The sequence below is a fragment of the Artemia sp. Qi Xiang Cuo genome, chromosome 16 (assembly GCF_049724085.1).
Source record: "Artemia sp. Qi Xiang Cuo chromosome 16, ASM4972408v1, whole genome shotgun sequence".
Classification (NCBI taxonomy): Eukaryota; Metazoa; Arthropoda; class Branchiopoda; order Anostraca; family Artemiidae; genus Artemia; species Artemia sp. Qi Xiang Cuo.
The window spans coordinates 51,968,155-51,983,384 of NC_142809.1; the positions used below are offsets into that span (position 1 = coordinate 51,968,155).

The 15,230-nt window shown below is 34.9% G+C and overlaps 1 protein-coding gene across 1 annotated transcript in view; it reads left to right on the forward strand.

Moving 5' to 3' along the window:
* Positions 1-15,230, forward strand: part of wb (wing blister) — a 470,816-nt gene that overhangs the window by 138,415 nt on the left and 317,171 nt on the right. The window contains exons 7-8 of the mRNA XM_089102573.1: positions 6,862-7,125; positions 14,811-15,047. Of these exons, the coding sequence (XP_088958699.1) occupies positions 6,862-7,125; positions 14,811-15,047 (501 nt within the window). The remainder of the gene's footprint in view (positions 1-6,861; positions 7,126-14,810; positions 15,048-15,230) is intronic.

Here is a 15,230-nt window from a genome sequence, read left to right on the forward strand (position 1 = left end):
ATTTTGAAACATATTTTTTTATCTTCATTTAACAAAATAAATGGAAGAAAATCTTAGCCTTACCTACATTTTCGTGAGTTGGTGCCTCTGTCCTCAGTTCTATTTTGATAGGAAAATAAAATATTAAAATAAAATAAGATATAACTTCATTATGTGGAGTTATCATATGTAACTTTTGTATGAATTGACAGTTTTTGTATAGTTGTGTTGACTCACGGAATTTGGTAAAATTAGCTACAAGGGTAGAATATCAATTAAGCCGTTTTTTCCTTGAGCGTCAACATCACCAGCTTCAATGTTGACACTTGTTACACAGTTGTCATATGCAAATCTTTTCTTCATGCTGGCTTGTCACTATAAATAATTTAGTTTTTTTTTTGGCTGGGACAGCGTTGATGACAATGTAGATTCTAGACTTGATTAAATATCTCCCGTTTTGTTTGCTTCTTCGCAGACCAGTAGTTCTTCCTTTTCAAACAGTTAACGAACTGTAAGTAAGGAGCGACCCGGCTCAATGGTAACCAAAACTCTAAAAAATGGAATTTTGATACCAATAGATGCATCAAAAGAATCATATTTTAATTCTGATTTCAAATATATGTTTCATAAAGTTTAATCTTACCTATCAAAAGTTATGCGCCTGAGAAAATTTGGCTGATTTTCGAAAAAAAGGGGAAAACACCCCCTAAAGGTTATAGAACCTTAATGAAAATCACACCATTAGATTCAGCATATCAGAAAACCCTACTGTAGAGGTTTCAAGCTCCTTTCTGGAAAAATGCGGAATTTTGTATTTTTTGCCAGAAGAAACATCACGGATGCATGTTTATTTGTTTTTTTTGCTGTTTTTTTTTTTTCTTTTCCCCAGGGGTGATCGTATTGACCCAGTGGTCCTAGAATATCCTGGGAGGGCTCATTGGAACGAAAATTAAAAGTTCTAGTGCTCTTTTTAAGTGACCAAAAAAATGGAGGGCAACTAGATCGGCAATCTGAACATCTTCGACAATCTTCGGCAATCTGTCATCATTCATCCGTACAACGTGCCCTAGCCACCTCAACCTTTCTTTCATTATAGCCTTAGAGAGCGGTATTGAACCACATTTTTCGTATAGCCTATTGTTTGAAATACGGTCAGTCAGCCGGGTACCCAGAACAATCCTTAAGCAATTTCTCTGGAAAACATCTAGCAAATCTTCATCCTCTTTTCGGAACGTCCATGCTTCAGAGCCATATTTGACCACTGTCATTAGAAACCAGGACTTTGATATCAATAGATACATCAAAAGAATTGAAGTATTATGTCGATCCCAAATATGTAAGATTCATCAAGTTTAGCATTACCCATCAAAAGCTATGAGCCTGAGAAAAAGTGGCTGATTTTCGAAAAAGGGGAAGACCCCCTAAAAGTCAAGGAACCTTAATGAAAATCTCACCATCAGATTCAACGAATCAGAGAACTCTACTGTACAGATTCAAATATACAGAATATGGAACTGGTATTTTGGCCAGAAGAAAGATAACGGATTAGTTTTTATTTTTTTTATTACCCCCCCCCCCCAGGGGTGATTGTATCGAACTAATGGTCCTAGAATATCGGAAAGGGGTGTATTTGAATGGAAATCAAAGTTCTTGTGCCCTTTTTAAGTGACCAAAAAGATCGGAGGACAACTAACGAAAATATCTTTTAGGTTAGCAGCCTAAAAAGCAAGAAAAGGATTTTAAAAAAAATGCTCTTGATTTGTATTTACCTAAAGGAATTGCCTCGTTTCGTGTTTTTTTTTTTTCTTTACTCTTAGTTGAACTTGCCTCAAGTAATGATTCTGGAACTATTTAATCTTTAATTATAGGTTTAATGATGACATTTTATCGGAAGTCTTTATTTTTTTTTTATATATGCTTTACTGAGGGTGGCCCTTGGATGTAAAGCCGAAATATTCACTTAAGGCTAAAAATCTCATTGTCTTAAGTTAATTCCTCATTGTTATACCTCTTGTTGTTCATATGATTGAAAGCCAATGGTAAAGGTCTTTTTTTTACTTTAAAAATTGGCAAAATACGCCAACCCTAAGAAAAATGCGTACTGTTCATTAGCTACGCAACACGCGAGACAGCCACTCAAAAAAAACAAAGATCAAATTGGTAATATCCGGTAATTCCTATGGGACGCTGAATAAACAAGGGGTTTCTCACTCCTGGAACTATATTTAAACTTTGGTTTTTGAGGTTTAGGAGGAAAAGGTACCTAGGTTAGGTTAAGTTACGTATTTAATATATGCTATGCTTTACCGCCACCCCCCTGATGTGCAAATATATGGCCAAAATTTGTTTCTAAACTATTATATTTTCATCATATTTTGTTTTATTTTATTAGCATTAACCAAACTTCACCTCTCATATGTTACCTAGCTAATAGAGCAGTACCGTAAATGTAAGACATTGTTGGTGAAATCGTAAGGATGTCAAAATTCAGAAGGAGAGGGGGGCACGCCCAAAATCTTCTTGCTTCTGCGGATGTGCCTCACCCCGATCAGAGTGAAAAAGAAACTCATCCCAATATAAGGAAATTTCCCCCATTTAGATCTATGGAAATCCACTTTGATGTAGGTTAATGTATCGGTTTGGCCAAATAAGCTCTTATGAATAATGCAATAGCAGTAATAGCCATATAATTTAGGCTATATATCCATATAATTTGGCCAAATAAGTTCTTCAATATCAGTAATATCCATATACTTGAGGGCTAGAATACATCCTTTTATAAATACCCCTGAAATATCCTCAGACACTTCCCCCCCCCCTACTCGATTGTCGGTTGCGTTTACCAATCAGACTAATCATCATAGGATTCAAACTTGCCGCCGAATAAGATCATTGTTCATTCAGATTAAGATAGACTTATTTCAAGATAACTTCTTGATAAGGCAAAAGTAGTCTGGTAAAACCATGTTTTAGGCGATTTTCCCAGCCATAAATTAAGAACAATTCCCACACTGTTTTATTCATGTTTTTGGTGTTCGCCAAAGTTTTGGGCATTCATAATTATAGGGTATAGTTTTTGTAGTATAATTGCAGGGGTCCTCATTTTCAAATGCCTTATTCGTATAAAATTTCATATTCTCTCTCAGTTAAAATATTTTTTCTTTGTTCATTTTTTTAATAACTTTTTTTTGTACAGGCGTTAGGCTGCTTAAATCATATCGGCTCCAGCAATTCAAAAGGCGCTCCATCGGCTCCAAATTTTCTGAATTTTTGGGTAATTCTAGTTCAAATTATCATATAGAATTTGTTGGTCTATTAATGGATCCCCTAAAGAGGATTCAAAAGATTTTTTTTTTTTTTTAGCAACTTTTCGAACTTTTTTTGCAGCTTTTTCAAATTAAATAAGTTCTGTTGATTGGCCATATTTTTCACAACCCATATTTCCATGGAATATCATAAACTAATTCAATGTCAATAATTTAAGATAAATTTCCCACCCCTCCCCCCAAAAATACAATGCACTGATCCCCACACAGGACTGGAGTAGGTGCAGGACGCGATTGGATTTTTTTTGTGGGGTTCTCTCTATATAAAATATTTAAATAATACATTCCTGCATAGTACGTAATTTACGTACGTAATTTACATACGTAAATTACGTACGTAAATTAGCTCAAGTACTTCGCGCAAAATTTCTCTAATATAGGACTATCCCGATTAAATTCAATAAAATTTGGCATGAACTTTTACGGGTATCAGTTTTCAATATTATAAAGTATATATTATATAATTATAAATACATTAATAAATCTCATCCAGCAATGCAAACTTATATTTTTAATTATTTGAATAGCCATTTAATTATTTATATATATATATATATTTAATTACTTGAATGGCTCATAAACTATCCCTTATCGTCAAAAACAATTTACTTTAAATTTCAATTTTTTGTTCATTTTTATGGTAACGGGGAGCCGTTCCAAATGTGGGGCCCAATCGCCCTTTATCCGGTCCTTTTCCCACAAAGGTTTCATAGCCTGTAATTTGTTTTGTAATGAGTTACATTTTTGCCGCACTGGCATAAGGATGCTTAGATTATCTCGGCTGTTGAAATAGACGCTTTTTTTTTTATAGAATGTAGGTTTACAGGCAGCCTCGTCAAACTAACCGACTTTTGTTGATTGATGTAATATTTTCCCTCTAAGTTATTTGACTTAGTTTATTCCCAAAATGCACTAAATCTTTTCTTCTAGCAGGTATAGTTATAAAAGGGGTTACTTCCGAATTGTATAAGTTCTAACAGGGTTACAAAATGTTTTTTTTTATCATCATCATCATTTTATTTATAACCCATCACAAAAATCTGGGCAGAGCCCAGAAAAAGACAGAGTAAAAATCAAGAAAAACAAAAAAAAAAAAAAAACAGAAATAAAAACAAACACAACTACAAACAAGGAATAAACAGATTTGATCAAAGATATGAATACTTCTTGCAGTCAGTAGAGAAGTCACGCCTATACTTCTCAATAGCCCCAGCTGAGTTTACGAATTGATACTTTCTTTACAGAATAGAGTTACTTGTCAAAGTTGGAAGTTGTATTAAATACTTTGAAATTTAAAATAAAGGCGATGAACTTACTTTCTCTTACCACAGCTAAAAAAGACCAAACAGGAGCGAGGGCAAGTAGTTGAGGGATTGTTAGACTATTGTATAACCTAGAACGGTGAGCTCTACTCATATACGACGCGTTTGAAGCGAGGGAGGCATACGCAGCCCGGATCTTACTAACATAATTTTTCATTGCCAGGTTTACACTTTCTTTCAGGTTTGCTCCAATGGGCATCCCCAAAAAAGCTTCTCAAAAAGACGAAAAAGTTATTTTAGAATATAGAAATACCTTACCTCAACAAGGACCTTACCTAACCTCTACAACATAAACCAATTATCCTGCTTAAGTGAAGTAACTGTTTACAAATGAAGGAACTTGTGGATTATCCCGAACACACTCGAGAAGTCAAGTTAGGTTAATTATAATGAAATATACCAAAATATAATGAAAATATAATACTTTAGAAACAAAATTATGGAAACGATTACAAAGAATTATGCAAAACAGGCTGCCCATAATGCATTATATTAAATACCTGACCTAACCTAACCCCTAACCACCTCTATATATTAAATATTTAATTAAAATATACCTGCACTGTAGTTAGGCTAATTATAACCGATTGCAGACCGATAAATTGATTTTTGTCAGATCAAACAGAGCAAACTTCTCGAGGGAGTTCGGGATAATGCACAAGTACCCGAATGAAGGATGAAAGGTTCCTAAACATGGTCCTTCAATTAGGGTCCCTCTCCCCTCCCCCTATGCAAATGCCACAAATAAAAGTGTAAATCAAAGACGTTCAACTCGCTAAGTAAATCCTCTCCAAACAGAGTCTAACTCCCTGGTTGCAAAATATTTACCATCAGCATTATGTCTGCCATTTCTTGGATGTTGTATTAATCAATATCTTTGATGAAAAGAAGCCGTTCTTGTTCAGGATGGTGAATATGGTCCACACATGTCACTTGCGTGCCTTCCCAGTCTCGCTATTTTTGACTAGTGCGCTTGCGCACAGAAGATTTTAGAGGCTGTACCAAATATCCCAACATTGGAACCAATGATCCTATGAAATTATGTTTTTTTTTTTTTTTTTTTTTTTTTTTTTTTTTTTTTTTTGTAAATAAGCATTTTTTTCTAACTTTCCTCAACAATTAATTTCTAATTTCCAAAGAGTGTCAGGTACAAAAAATTAAACAAGAAAAACGGGTTATAATTTCTATAAAGCAGTGAATACAAACACTTAATTAAACAAAAATACTCCGAATATTCCGGTCCAACATCCGGGAGCCTTTCTCAACGGAAAAAAAAATGAAACAACAAAAGTTCTTTTTCCGTTGAGAAGGGCTCACGGATGTGGGGCCGAAATATTCGGAGTATTTTTGTTTAATCAAGTGTTTGTATTCACTGCTTTATAGAAATTAATTCCCGTTTTTCTTGTTTAATTTTTTGTAAATGAAAAGCAGTGTGGTCTAAGAAATTATGAGTGTCAGGTTAAGTCCCTAGTCCAGTTGGAAGATGGTCCTTTGCAACTCGGGCTGATATATATATATATATATATATATATATATATATATATATATATATATATATATATATATATATATATATATATATATATATATATATTTGCCAAAAAAAAGAATTTCATTGGACCGGGGGAACCGATCATGGGACGTTTAATATAGTTTCTAAAATCTTAGTTGACTGGTAAAAGCAGTGAGACTGAGAGGTTACGCAGCGCAGACGCGTGGACTACTTTCGACACCCTTTTATTAATAATTGAAACAAAATATTCAGGTTTTTACTGTTATGTCGAATTTATGCTGTGCATCATAAGTGTATTTTGCCGCATCTACATTTATTTTGTAATTTTAACTTAGTAATTTACATGGTAAATTTAATTCCTAAACCTTACTTCGCTCTGAAAAGTTGTTCCTCCCGGATCCCCTTAAAAGAAGATACTAGAATTAGATCTTGAAGAAGTAAGCCATTTTGGGAGTTAGTTTCCTTTTGTTATCATCTTTTTCTCAACTCGGAAATCACTTACTAAATTTAGATTCTGTATTTCCAAAAAATAAATCATATTAGTGCACCTGGTTTTATGATAAAGCTCATTCTAATTTTATCCATCAATTTTAAGACCACAAAAACTGGAGGGAGGGTATGTGGTATCTGATAATTTGTCCAAGGGAGGGGGTTGAGATAGGAAAATACTGTTTCAGGATACATTGAAAACCAATTCGCTTTTCTACCTATTTTTTTTTAGGTTCACACATCCCTTGTGAAGGCTAGACCAGGAGCTCTCATACCATCAGAAGAACTAAGAAATTTCACACATGCCCGGTACGTTCGTCTACGTCTACAGAAGATTAGAACCCTTAATGCAGACTTAATGACCGCTGGAGGATCCGATGATAATGACGATACGCTATATCGACGATTCTTTTATTCCATCCGTGATATTTCTATTGGAGGTATGTGCGACTGTAACGGACATGCTGCTGAATGCACCGAAAACCCTAATAGGAAGGTAATGCACTGGAAACCCTAATCGTACGATAAATACTGAAAGTAGCGGCTTAAAGAGTTTGATGGTGCATTTTGCACTTACTAAATAAACCTAGATTGAAATAACTCTGAAAAAAAATTAACTAATAAAATAAACTGAATTGTAATGGATATACTGCTGGATGTACCGAAAGCCTGAACACAATGTAAAGTTTGATACTAAGGCCAAACGAGACTTTCCGCGTTTTTTTTTTTCTTCGGCACTTTCCCTGAATACATTATTTCGGTTCGCGCTGAAGAAGAGAGGTGGTTGTCCTCTCGAAATATTTGCTTTGTTTGTTTATTCAGTATTCTCGTTTGGCCTTAAGAAACCCATTTATGATCGTTTCCTTTTCTTATATTATGGCAGGCCAATGTGGTTCAAGAAATTATTTAAGTTTGATACTAAATTTTCACACTTCGTATAAATAGCCATAAACTGAAATAGTAAGTAGTAAAAAGTAAGTATGACGGTACTAGACCCTTAAAGTCCAAACCGGCGGTGCTGATCTCCGTTTCATGGTTCTTCGGCCAAGAAGAGCTATGGGGGGCTGGGGGCCAGCCATCCTGTGCTTTCGCACACCCTTCCTGCTTAACTTCCCAAGATTTTTCCAGGTACCCATTTAGAGCTGGGTTTACTCTGGCTAAGCTTACAGAGTCACGTCACTGACCCGCGTCCCAAACCCAAATAACTGGCCACGCCAGGGATCGAACCCGTGCCCCTTGGACAAAGATGGAATAACTCTGAAATAACTGAAATAAATCTGAACTAAATTACTCAACTGAATTAAACAGAAAAAAACATTAAAAAAACAGTGCAAGTAAGCGTATGCCATTCTTCTTATCTGAAAGCAGGATTATTTATTATACAAATAAATTAGTTCCTCTTTTGAAATGAAATACTTTATAGTTTAACCTGGATAAGCAATTTTCATATTATATATTAAATTTATATATTAAACCAATTACACTCAATAAACGGTAAATTAATTTACACTCTAAGGTTAACGAATCACTCGTCATATATAAAACGTAATATGATACTTCTATATTCCTAGTATTTGCATATTCCTAATATGGTGTTCCAAGTATTTCCCATTGTACAATCAGAGTCACTAGGTCCCGAATGCTAACAATAGAGTATAAGCTACCTTTTGGAGTCTTACAAACTCTGCTCTTAGTTAAACCCTTTTTAAATGATATTAGAAATATTCTCAGTTTTAAAATTTAGATTGAATTTACAAACATCAGTCAGGGTCTTATCCAGGATTTTTTTTTTTTTGGGGGGGGGGGGGGTACGGTAAAAAAAAAAATTAGCACATCAAAAATATGTTTATATTCATTTTTGGGTACTCTTGAATTATATGGGCCTTTACAAGGAAACCAGTCACGAAAAACCCGTTTTTGACGGGTTAACCACTATAGAGTAATACGATGCATAGCGTGGTTTTTATTGCGTATACGATATTTAAATTGTTGTCCTATCATCTGTGTATGATGGGCAATATTGCAATTCTTGTTTCAATATTCTGCCGTCTTTTTTAGTTTTTAGCCTTTTATTTATTTTTTTTATCTTACTTCACATAATGGCGATTTTGGGAGTTGGACATCATACGGAAAATTTAAACTCATCCTCGTATTTTCCATTTCATTGCTGTCATCACGGATAGTAATTATAGCGGGAAGGAGGGGGGCAATTGCCCCACTAGATTTTGGGAAACATTTTATGTTTATTTTGATTATAGAGAATTGAAAAAAAAAAATTTGAAAAAATTCTATGTCTTCGTTAAAAAATCGAGAAGCTATCCTCCCCCTCCCTACATTTTCTATCTATATATTTATCTATATATTTAACTACATCTATACATTTAACTACAGGGGCAACAGTGACAAGTTTTCTCCTGATTTATGTAACAATATTTGCTATCAAAAATTGCATGTCCATATAGCTCATAGTTACAACTCTTCCCTCCCCCTCCCTACATTTTCAGAGAAGCTATCCTCCCCCTCCCTACATTTTCGGGAATTGGTGCCCCAGGTTGTCAGGTCATTTTTTATCTTGAACACAGATTTTGAACTCACTTGAACTTTTTCAACATAGACTAGTCTGATGATCCTCCTTTTGAGTACAGGTTAGTGAATGGCTTTTTGCATTTATCTGACAAATGCAAAAATGTCAAGTGCCAACAGTATAACAGGTATGGAAATACAACACTGTAATATCGGGAAGCATTATATCAGCTGAAAGTTAAAAATTCAAGGGTTGCAGACATTGCAAAATAATTTTTTAGTATGAATAGGTTGATGATGATGAGAATGAACTGCAGATGCAGCGGTAACGGTTTTTTCAGTTTTTTTTTACATATTTTGTTAATAAAAAATTGCATGCCCATATAGCTTTGGTTAAAATTTCTTTTAATTTACATCTTTGCCCAATCCTTTAGATAATTAAATAAAAAAAAACAATTTTTTTTTAACCTAAAGTAAGGAACGACGTTAAAACTTAAAACGAACAGAAATTATTCCGTATATGAAAGGGGCTGTCCCCTCCTCAATGCCTTGCTCTTTGCGCTAAAGTTTTTCATTGTTTAAAAAAATAGAGTTGTGAGAAAGTCCAACTTTAGCGTAAAGAGCGAGGCGTTGAGGAGGGGACAGCCCCTTTCATATACGGAATAATTTCTTATTAGTAATAAATATACGTTACTTACGAATTAACTTACGTAACGAAACTCTATATTCTTATATTTTTAATACGTATACTAGAGGGTTCGCCCCCTAGTCAATACCTTGCTCTTTAAGCTAAAGTTCGAATTTTGTTCCAATTCTTTTTTGTTCCAAGAAATTATTCCGTATATGAAAGGGGCTGTCCCCTCCTCAACGCCTCGCTCTTTACGCTAAAGTTTTTCATTGTTTAAAAAAAGTATAGTTGTGATAAAGTCAAACTTTATCGTAAATAGCAAGGCGGTGAGGAGGGGAGAGCCTCTGTCATATAAGGAATAATTTCTTATTAGTAATAAATACACGTTACTTACGAATTAACTTACGTAACGAAACTCTATATTCTTATATTTTTAATACGTATATTAGAGGGTTCGCCCCCTAGTCAATACCTTGCTCTTTAAGCTAAAGTTCAAATTTTGTTCCAATTCTTTAAAAATGACCCCTTAATCACAAATGCCGTTAATTAGATTAAATAGCTCTTATTAAAGTACTAAATAATCTTTGGCTTAAAGAGCAAGGTATTGACTAGGGGCTGAACCCAATCATATACGTAACGTTTTCTGTCGTTTTAAGTTTTGATGTTGCTCCTTACTTTCATTTAAAAAACTTGTTTTTTTATATATAATTTCTGATCATTATTTAAATAATGCTGGGAAATCCGGCGCCCCCTTCGTAGCAATTTTCCTTCTCCCATGAAAACTTCCTTCATGGTAAGATCCTCCCACATCCCCCCCGACCCACTCAACCCCCCCGCTACCAGAAACAATCCCCTCTGAAAACGTCTGTATACTTCCCAATAACCAATACTATATGTTAACATTGGGTAAAGTTCATAACTTTCAACCCTCCCTCCGTGGACTTTGGGGGTTTAAGTCATCCTAAAAGACATAGTTATCATATTTTCGACCATGCTGAACAAAATTGCTATCTCAAAATTTTGATCGGGTGACTTTGGGAAAAAAAATAGCGGTGGAGGGGGCCTAGTTACCCTCCATTTATTTCGGTCACTTAAAAAGGGCACTAGAACTTCTAATTTTCGTTCGAATGAGCCCTCCAACGATATTCTAGGACCACTGGGTCGATACGATCACCCCTGGGGGAAAAAAAAAACAAATAAACACGCATCCGTGATCTTTCTTCTGGCAAAAAAAAAATACAAAATTCCACATTTTTGCAGATAGGAGCTTGAAACCTCCGCAGTAGGGTTCTCTGATACACTGAATATGATGGTGTGATTTTCATTAAGGTTCTATAACTTTTAGGGGGTCTTTCCCCCTTTTTTCTAAAATGAGCCAAATTTTCTCAGGCGCGTAACTTTTGATTGGTAGGACTAAACTTGATGAAACTTATATATTTGAAATTAGCACTAAAATTTGATTCTTTTTATGTATCTATTGGTATCAAAATTTCATTTTCTACAGTTTCGGTTACCATTGAGCCGGGTCGCTCCTTACTTACAGTTCGTTACCACGAACTGTTTCATATTTGCACACACTAGTGTTTGCAGCCCCTGATTTCAGCATTTTCTGTATGTTTAACTGTAAAGGCAACAGTGACGATTTTTTTCCTGGTTTGTTAACAAACTTTGCTATCAAAAATTGCATGTTCATATAGCTCTTATTTAAAACTCTTTTTTTTTAACTCTGTCCAGTCCTTCATATAATATTTCAACATCCTGGTGTTTGCACCCCCTGCTGCCAGCATTTTCTATATATTTAACTACAGGGGCAACAGTGACGAGTTTTCTCCTGATTTATGTAACAATTTTTGCTATCAAAAATTGCATGTCCATATAGCTCTTATTTAAAACTCTTTTATTTTTAACTCTGTTCAGTCCTTCATATAATATTTCAACATCCTGGTGTTTGCACCCCCTGCTGCCAGCATTTTCTATATATTTAACTACAGGGGCAACAGTGACGAGTTTTCTCCTGATTTATGTAACAATTTTTGCTATCAAAAATTGCATGTCCATATAGCTCTTATTTAAAACTCTTTTATTTTTAACTCTGTTCAGTCCTTCATATAATATTTCAACATCCTGGTGTTTGCACCCCCTGCTGCCAGCATTTTCTATATATTTAACTACAGGGGCAACAGTGACGAGTTTTCTGCTGATTTATGTAACAATTTTTGCTATCAAAAATTGCATGTCCATATAGCTCATAGTTACAACTCTTTTTTTAATTCTGTTCAATCCTATATACGATATTTTTCCCACCCTGGGGCTTGTACCCCCTGCTGCCAGTATTTTCTAGATATATAACTACAGGGGCAACAGTGACGAGTTTTTTCCTGATTTGTGTAACAAATTTTTCTATAAGAAACACACCCATATAGTTCATAGTTAAAGTTTTTTTTTTTTAACTCTGTTCAGTCCTTTATATATTATTTGCACACACTGGTGTTTGCATCCCCTTCTGCCAGTATTTTCTATATATATATATATATATATATATATATATATATATATATATATATATATATATATATATATATATATATATATATATATATATATATATATATATATATATATATAGAAAATGCTGGCAGAAGGAGTGCAGTGACAAGTTTTTTCTGATTTGGGAAACAAAATTTGCTATTATAAATTCCATGTCCATATAGTGCATAGTTAAAACTCTTTTTTTTAACTCTGTCCAGTCCTTCATTTAACATTTGCACCCCCTGCTGCCAACATTTTATATTCGCTGATTGTTTTCTTGCATAACCCTTCAAAAGTGAATTAAACATTCAGAAAAGTAAGCTGCATTCAATTACTTTTTTCTGTCATGTGTGCGTGATGTGCAATATGAAAATTCCTGTTTTAATATACCCCCGTATTGCTTTTTTATTTGGCGTTTATTTGCAATAGATTTTTAATGCGTATTTTGGGACCGAACACATTCAATTTAGTCTAGTCATTTTCATTTATTTCTTATCTGAAAAAGCCATTTTTAGTCATTGAAAAATAGCGTGTCCATGTTTAGTAATATCTGATACTAAAAGTTTGTTCTACCCTATTTCCTAAAAAAATAATGGTAGATTTAAAATGATTGCTTTTAGACTGGGTATGCTGTTGGCTCACCTAACTCTATGTGGTCTAATTTTCCAAAGTATTAAAGTTGGATTAACATGAGTTGCCGACCATAAACATCATGCCTTTTCGAGTGCTGCACGAACGCACAAATTTAGTTTTTTTTTTGCGGGGATGGGCAAAGCCGCATCCAGGGGGGCTACAGAGATCAAACCTTCCTCCCGAATTTTTCCGATTCATAAGAAATATAGGGGAAAACTTAAAGATATTGAAATTTTGGAAAGAGGCCCGGGCCCAAAATTTGGGGACGATGTATAGTTTGTTCTGGAGGTAAGAGGGGTGAAAGGAGGGTATCTGATGCTTGAAAAAGTTTAATTTTATCTGCAAGTAAGTTTTTTTTTTTACAATTTTTACTTTAGAACTCCTTGGGCAGATCTTAGGGGGATGCCAGTTTTCGCCTTGCCTTTGTGCAATTATGTTACAGGTGTCATTCGATTCTTTAAAATCAACGATATTTTACTCTACTTAATTATAGTCATAGGGCAGCGCGATAGCACTGGCTAAGTAAAGATCAGTATTGCTTCAATGCATGCTTTGAGGCCCTAGGGATCATTGATCAGTCCCTGGAGGTGTGTTTTATTTGTGTGTTTATATTCAATAAAGTCAAGTTCAAAGTTCAAGTCAAAGTTCAGAGTTTTTGCTCATGCCACTTCGTATGGAAAGGGCCGTTGGAGAAACTTCGCAGGGAGCTCATTCGATTAGAAATTGAAGTTTAATTGCCCAATTTGAGAGTAAAAAGGGATTAGAGGGCAACCAGACCCTTACCGCGCCCTTCTTAGGTGCCCCTTTCCTCTCAAACCCCCAAAGACATCCGATCAAAATTTTGATATAGTAATTTTGTTAAAAATAGTCCAAAGGTCAAATAACCATGCCTCCGGAGATGGCATGATCTCCACAGACGCTGAGGCAAGTGCTGTAAATTATGCAAGAGGCACATTTTTTACATATAGGCTTTATGAATAGGAAAGGGGATCATGTTGGATTCTGACATGCAGTTTATCAAAAGGTTGCGTCTGAAAACTGTCCCAAGAATAGCTTAGGGTAGTAACTTAAAATTTCAGGGATATCGAGGGGGATATTGAACTAAATCAAAAGACTTTAAGTGCATCCAGGTTTGAAAATCGAAATCTCTGCTAAAGGCTTTGGGGGTGCAAGTCCTACATCTGTTAGTGGTAATGTTTGTATGCTGTAGGCTTGACCATTCATAATAATTCCTTCATTTGGGTTTCATTTATTCAATGGGAGTGATTTCTGTGCATTTTAAGCTTGTATTATTATTTGACTTTCTATCTGCTTGTATTTGGTTTATTGTGGCTCTTTGCTTTTCTTTGGAATTTTTTTTTTTTCAATTAATTAGACGAAACAATCATCCTTCCGTGTTTTTAAATGTGCATATAGAAAGGACTTAGAGTTAAAACCTGTGAATCAAACCCAAAATTCTAGAAGAACTCCCTTTTTTAGAGAAAATTAGGAAAGCATATTTTGGTTCTTTGGGGATTACGTGTCTTGTACCTAAAAAATAAAGAACTTCTTCAAAAGCGACTCTAGTGATAGATAATAACCAAGACTCGTTTTAAAAGAAAACAGAAAAAAAACACTAAAAGCAAGCCTTTCTAAAAATCTTTTAATAGGCATTTGAGAGGACCGTTTGGTGTTTTGAGGGCTGGGTATATGGTACCCCAAAAGCCTATTAGTTTTGGCTAGGGATCTTAAAAGACGGCCCTAATTTAAGGATGTTTTTAATATTGTCTTCTGTTTGGCTAATAGATTTCGTCAAAGTGCGATTTAAAAGGCTTAAGTGCTGACTCTAATTTTGTTCTGTTTTTCTAATCACGATTTTTATGCTGTAGCTTCTCAAATGTAAATGTGAACACAACACGTGTGGCCCTTCCTGCAGCAAATGTTGTCCGATGTTTAACCAATATCCTTGGAAGTCTGGCACATCAATTGAAGCCTCCGTCTGCCAACCATGCAACTGCCACGGCCACGCCCAGAGCTGCATTTATGATAGCAGCATTGCCAAACAGAAAAGAAGTCTCGACATCCATGGCAAATATAGTGGAGGTGGAGTTTGTCAAAATTGTTCAGTATGTATCCATCTTTCTAGTTTGATCCCAAAACTTTTGCGTAAGAGATTTGGATGAAAATGTTAAATGTTTGGGTCAAAAGACCCTGATCCAGCGCAAAAAAACCAAAGAGAAAATTTCAGGCAGGGAAAATTTTCAGAGAAGCCAATGATTAAGTGGACCGGTAGCAAGTTTACGCCCTTT